Source organism: Pelmatolapia mariae, linkage group LG5 (genome assembly GCF_036321145.2).
Source record: "Pelmatolapia mariae isolate MD_Pm_ZW linkage group LG5, Pm_UMD_F_2, whole genome shotgun sequence".
NCBI lineage: Eukaryota > Metazoa > Chordata > Actinopteri > Cichliformes > Cichlidae > Pelmatolapia > Pelmatolapia mariae.
The window spans coordinates 22,039,893-22,046,693 of record NC_086231.1 but is presented as its reverse complement, the minus strand read 5'-3'; the positions used below and the strand labels follow the sequence as shown (position 1 = coordinate 22,046,693).

At 40.2% G+C, this 6,801-nt stretch overlaps 1 protein-coding gene across 1 annotated transcript; it reads right to left on the bottom strand.

Moving 5' to 3' along the window:
- Nucleotides 1–1,661: 1,661 nt before the first annotated feature.
- Nucleotides 1,662–4,455, bottom strand: apof (apolipoprotein F). Its single transcript, XM_063473070.1, has 2 exons — nucleotides 4,195–4,455; nucleotides 1,662–3,624 (listed from the first exon to the last, which is right to left on the bottom strand). Exon 2 carries the CDS (start codon nucleotides 3,586–3,588, stop codon nucleotides 2,308–2,310), a length of 1,281 nt encoding a protein of 426 aa, XP_063329140.1. The 5' UTR covers nucleotides 3,589–3,624; nucleotides 4,195–4,455; the 3' UTR covers nucleotides 1,662–2,307.
- Nucleotides 4,456–6,801: the final 2,346 nt, after the last annotated feature.

Genomic DNA, 6,801 nt, shown 5'->3' with positions numbered 1-6,801 from the left:
TATGGGCTAAACCATTCGTTAATGGTGGAGGGGGGGGAACACTATGCAATATATTCAGTTTTAGCATTTATATTCACTGTTGACTGTAACTGCGCTCAAAGTGTTAATGCTATCTTATTTTAATAAACAACTCTGTCATACGCAAAACTGGGGTGGCACTTGGGGTGGCAAGCGATCATTTTAGGGTGGCACTTGCCACCCCATGCCACCCTTCTAGATCCGCCCCTGTTCACACCTAGTATTAACAACAATGTTAATACTACTAATAATAATATTAATACTAAGAAGAAGATTAGTTGGTGTTTTTGTCTACCAGTGAACTAAAACGTTGACACACATGGAAAGTTTCCAGTTCTTTGTGCATATTTTCAGTACTGTAGCTGCTCCCCAGAGCTGGCGTGCAACGAAGTACTTCGAAGTACAAGTACTTCATTATTGTACTTAACGAGAATTTAGAAAAATCAGCATACACAGAGTGTTTGTCATTTTGTGCGCAGTTTGTCACACAGCTTGTTGCTAACTAAAGGTCCAGTGGAGATGAAGAAGAAAGGGTAATATATTAAAGGCAAGGACTGCTCAGAGGTATTTACTTGCAAGTCCTTACGTTTGTAAATCAGATATTGGGTTTGTGCATGTGACATTATGTTTTTCATACTGTAAAAAGTGCTGAAAAACAAAATCTTTGTGTTTTTAAAGGTTGAAAGAAAATACTCAGCAGTTTACTGTTCCTTTATCCACAGGGGCTCTTCACAGTGGGTGGCTCCGCATGTTTTGATTTACAAACCAGGCATATTTTGCTTATTAGACGACAGCACACTGTATTTAATGTGTTTATTCTCTCGGTTTCTACTGTCACCAGTAGATGTCACACTTCACTCATCAAAGAAATTAGGATGCCAGTTTGGATTTTTTTTTTTTTTTTTTTAATTTTTAACTTTGACTCAAATGCGCCATGCAGAAATCATTAGGTGTGAAGAAATTCCTAAGTTCTAAATATAATTTCTCTTATGCAAATCTAATATAGTTATTATTATTAACTTAACCATACATTCTATAGGCCTATTGGGCCTATCAGATTAAATATTTTGATTCTTATCCTTTTTCAGTATATTTAGAGTGTGGCAGGTTATTTTAAGCTGCACAGTTTAAAATTGTTCACTTATCAGTTTGATGTACATGTAAAGACAGCAAAGTTCAGCTCTGTTTATGGTGATCGCCTGGGCTTCCAGCAAACATATTGCCCCTGTGAATAAATAACTTGCAAATATGTTGTGTAAGAATATCTTGATCAAGTCAGAGGGAATTAGGCAACAGACAGGCAAGACTCTGCCCTAGGTATTGCAAAAAGCCTTGTACAAATATGTGTGTGTGTGCGCATGTGTGTGTGCGGGTGTGTGTGTGTGATCAGCTGACTCAAATTTACAGTAGGAAGCATTTTGATTGCTTAAATTGAGTATGAAGGCGCCTAATAAGTGTCAAACCCCATGCCACTTATTTTTTTCTTTTTAAAGTATTATGTAAATATTCTTTAAAGCATCGCTTTGCGTCAGTTTAAATTCCCACGATTAAGACTGTGTTAGGTATGTACTGTAGTTCAACACGAGCGTGCACATTAAATATTTTCAGCACAAAAAACAATCTGATAACATTATACACTGCCACCAATTTAATGTAAAATTTAATAACATTTACAGGAAAAAATATACAGCAACAATATTTTATCATGAGGCTAGTGTCCCTGCAATTAAATCCGAGCTGAGAATATGACTGCGACCTGACAACCTGACTGTAGGTTTCAGCTGAAGGAAGAGACAAATTAAAAATAAAAGATGATAAACAGAGACGGGCAAAGTCAAAGTGTTGAGGGACTGAAGGTTTTGTTTCCTGAGACCAGTCATCAGTGTTGCTGCCTAATACGATTAACTAGTAAACTACTTTATAAAGTATATACTTAAAATATTATTTCTAAGCAATGGCTTAAAGCTTACGTTCTGAGGTTATAAATTATTGGATCTGTTTTCAGCTCATGTGGACATTTTTCACTCTGTGGAATGACTTTTATTTCATTGTTAGCTTACATTGTCTCTCTTTTATTATTTTATATATGCAGATAAATTGGAATCTGTCATAATAATATTCTTTTGTTGTGTATACCCTTACAAAAAAGAAAAGAAAAATTGCACTGCAAATTATCACTAATAGTTACTATGCAAACAGGTAAGCTATCAATTATTGATCCTCTATCTTTACACATGTAGTTATGTCAGTATTTATTGCCAGAGTTTAAGAGGGTGATTCATTGATTCTTCAGTCTATGGTGATGACACCCTCCTCCGAGCTGAACTGGTTCACCAGCATGTCATCTTCCTCCTTCATGGAGTTGAGCAGATACTTGACCCCAGCTTTCACGCCGGTCTTCACCCCTGCACCCAGAGCATAGCCTGCTACCCCAGCAGTCCCACCCGTGGCGACCATGAGGGCATCTGTTCCGAGGTCAACGGCGCTCAGGATGGCTCTCTCCTTGGCTGTTTCAGAACAGTTGACTGAGGCGTAATACACAGCTGTGCCAAGGTTATAGAGTGTGCTGACTCCAGGGATCCACTCCATTACACTGTACACGCGCTGCTCGCTTTTGTTGATGCAGTTCCTCTGGGTGCTGCGCTTCCACCGGTGACCAGTTGCTGCTGTAGCGCTGCACTGATGGATCCAGGTCTCAGATTCTGTGGATTCAGATGGCAATATGCGACTACCTTTTTTCCACACTGCCTGGTACATCCCGGGTGTGTGACGCCCACTGCTGGTCACACCAGCACACAGGAATCCCAGGCTTTCACAGCTGCTCACAGCATCCTCCAGTCCACCTGTGCCTCCCTCCACAACGTTTCCTATCAGAATGGTCCCATTTACTTGACTCCAACCCTCGCAGTGTCCCTCCTGAATAGTGTTGCCTTCTCCCACGAATGCCAGCTGTTCAATGTTAAACATCACAGCTTTTATGTGTCGCTGAGTTTGATCTCTCCCTGAAGGCAATGATGCTGATGTGGGTGTTGGTGCAGCTGCTGATTTACTCATCCTCCGCTCTATCAGGCCTTCTACCTCCATCAGGAGCTCCTCTGTATCAGCCACTCCCAGCAGATCATACAGCTTCAGCAACAGGGTCTGTGCTTCCTTTGGGCACCCTGCCACCACCAACACAGGCACCAAAGAGAGACCCAACAGCTCCTGTGGAAACATGGAGGACAGCGAGTCATCCACAGCGCTGGCTGACAGCAGCTCCTCACAGCTGATGTTCCCTTGAATGTGTAAATGAGCGTGAATCTGCTCCTGAAGCTTCGCCCCAAGGACCGATGTCATTCGTTGGGCAGATCGGATTCTTTCAGATTTTTCCACAGGTGAGAGACCAGACTGAACTTGGGATCCCAGGAGAGAGTCAAGATTCTGTTTGGACATGTCCTCTACAGCTTTATGGGTGTCACTTCCTGGAAGCAGAGTGCTCTTTTGCACCGAAGGAGGTGGGACCCTGCACAAGGCCTGTTCATTCAGCAGGAGCTGGATCACAATCAGCCACTTCAGCTTGGAGGACATCATCCTGCTTTAAAAGAACACTTTTCCAAAGCCGCTACACTAAATTGGAATAGTAAAAACAAGGAAAACAAAATAAAAACATTAGGATTTATTATTGTATGTGCTGAGTAAATAGTACAATCAAGGACGTGGGTTATTTGGTTAGTTTGCTATCATAGTAAATGTAAACCAGTTTGTCTTGTAGATGAGTTTATAATTTCTTAGCTGCCGTGCAGTGTTATTCTTGTGGTGTTAAATCCTTTGCTGCAAATATTGACTTACTGGTCTTTATGCATTTGCAAAGGTACGCTGTGCAGGAAAATAACTTTACTAGAACATTTGACCTTTAAATCCGGAACAAAAATGCTGTTTGTAAAAAAGAGTTAATCGCACTGTAACTTTAACGAAAAAAATTTGCTATTAACAAATCTATTCTACATCTAAAGTGAAATTAAATTTTAAAAAAAGCAAAAGCAGTAAAAAAAAAAGAAGATTTTTTTTAGCAAAGCAAGAAAGAGCAACACGTCCTGAAACTGGCCCCTCACTCGGAGCTGAAGCAATTGCTCATGTCCTGTTTTGTTCTCAAAAACAACAAAAACATCCTGTTCCATATGTTTATCGTACACCTACCTTATTAATAATTAGTGTTGCTCATGAAGTCCTGAGCGTCTGACCAAGATGGCTTCACCATGTAGGATGCTTTTTGTTTTCCCCTTTTTCCCTTTTCTCCAAACGTGCATAGTGATCTTCTCTCCCTTTGCCTCCAATGAGAATCTCTTTCTTTACACATGACATCCCACAGCCCTCCCTCTGTATCATCCGTCTTTCAACTCCCTCTTCTCTTTGGCCTCATTGCTCAACAGGGAGATCAGGGCTTGAATATTGATTCACGTGGGGGAAAGTCCATGTGTTCTAAAGCAGTTTTGTTTGTCTGCCCCGCCATCCTCTCATTCTCCCCGCCCCCCACCTAGTCCCTCTGCTCCCCCTGTTCCCTCTCACACAGTCGTCAGGTTTTGTTTCTGACCCAAATACTTGAAAGAAATCTCCCCTCATGCCGTTAGCAAATTTATCTCTTACAGAGCCAAGTGGGGCTCTGTAAAACTCTGTGTGCTGTGTGTGCGTTTCTTTGCCTTGTGCCATTATTTTACATCCTCATGCATTACACACTACTCCATTTACAAACATACTTTTTCTTTTTTTGCCCTGAAGCTCTATTGACACACAATATAACGCTGGTAAAAGTCCATCTTGCACCAAGAATAGTGCAGTTTTGACCTGGAGCATCAGTGTCTTTTAGAAATGTGACTTTATCAGAGTCATTGTGATGCATTTAAGTCTTTACCTTTATTACATTTTTAAAATTACAATCTAATGAATTGCAATACCTGTTTGTTTGTTTTTTTTACTGATTTGAAGCGTGACCCATGTTCAAAAATAAGCACATATCCTGTTTGTAGTTGCTCTTGGACCGGCATTAAGTACAAAAGGCCCCTTTATCCAAAGAACTTAACTTCTTGTCCTGATCCTATACCACTCACTCATTATGGCTACTCTCTTTCTTTTGCTCTTTACACACCGATTTTACCCTTACACAAAAATAGCTTTACCCTGTTAGAATCCTGCAGAACTCTCAAATAACAGGGATAACCTTTATTTGGTGAGGAACCGTATTCGGTAACTTAGACATCAAAACTGGCCTCCCCGGGACTCACTGTGAGGTTCCACATGGATTTCTCCCACTTATTCAGCAAATTCAGGTTATGTGACAGAGAGTGATATTATTGCATTTGACCAGTCAGTAGTGGACTGAAGCATGTCAGACTTGTTCAGTGTTCTTCCAGAATTTGGAAAACTAGGTTTTTCATCTCTATGTACTCCCACACTTATAGTTTCCAGTAGTAATAGGTTCCTTGTAATAGGTTCCGATAACACTCTAGAGTTGAAGTTTTAAATTTCCATGTATGTCAATGAGTGTCCTACAAATAAATAAGATCATTCAGAACCAAATTGTCCAACTACCATAAAAAAATGTAAAAAAAAAAGTTAATCAGTCATTTCATGTGTTCACAAGTCCTGTTGTCATTCTTGCATGTCTGGTAATTCAGTAATATAACGCTCTGCACAGACACATAAATTCAGAGCTGCTTCCAATTAGACGATAATCAATCATAACATATGAGCAGTGTGTTTCGGCCCATTTATGTTAACCAGTAATAGTTTCTTAAGTATATGCACTCACTGGCCACTTTATTAGGTCAAGAAGACCTGCCGAAGCTCTGCTAAGCATCAGCATAAGGATGAAATATGACTTTGAATGTAGTGGGTTGATGGTGCCACACTAGCTGGTCTGAGTATTTCAGAAACTGTGCATTTGCTGAGATTTTCTCTAGGGTTTAGAAAATGAGCAGAAGTTTAGTACCTTGTTGAGGTCAGAGGAAAATGGGCAGACCGCTTCAAGCTGATAGGAAGGCAGCAGTAACTCAAACAACTCATCATAACCAAGATTTGTAGAAAAGCATCTCTGTTCACACAGGACATCACATCTTTAAAGAAGATGCGCTACAACTGCAGAAGACACCATAGGTTTCCATAGCATACCACTTTGGATCCCTTTATGATCACAGTATTGGCTACCCATCTTATAATGGCTGCTTTCAGCAGGATAACACACCATATGACAAAGCTCAGATCCTCTCACACTGGTTTCTTGAAGATGTTAATGACTTCCCCCTATTCAAACAGCCTCCACAGCCACCATATCTCAATCCGACAGAAAACCTTTGAAATGTGGGGGAACGGGAGATTCACATCATGGATGTGCAGCCAACAAATTTGAAGCATCTGTGTGATGCTGTCATGCAAATATGTAAAAATGGACAAAAATCTCTGAGGAATGTTTCCAGCACCATGTTGACTCTATGGCATGAGAATTAAGGCAGTTCTGGAGGCAAAAGTGGGTTCAATCCAGTAGTAGCAAAGTGTACCTAATGAAATGGCTGGCATACTGTGTGATAGGAGGATTTCTTGGCACTAGGGGGCGATATTGGAAAACAAATCTTTGTCATGGGAGCAGATGTCAATATACATAAAACATAGAAAGAAATCTGCTAATTAATTGTAACCCTGGATATTAATTAATTTTCTAACTTGTTCATTGACCAGCATTTCTTCCAAAGTTTACTCTTCTTTTATTCATTATTATTATTAATTCCAGATCTTCTCTATCTTATTTATTCT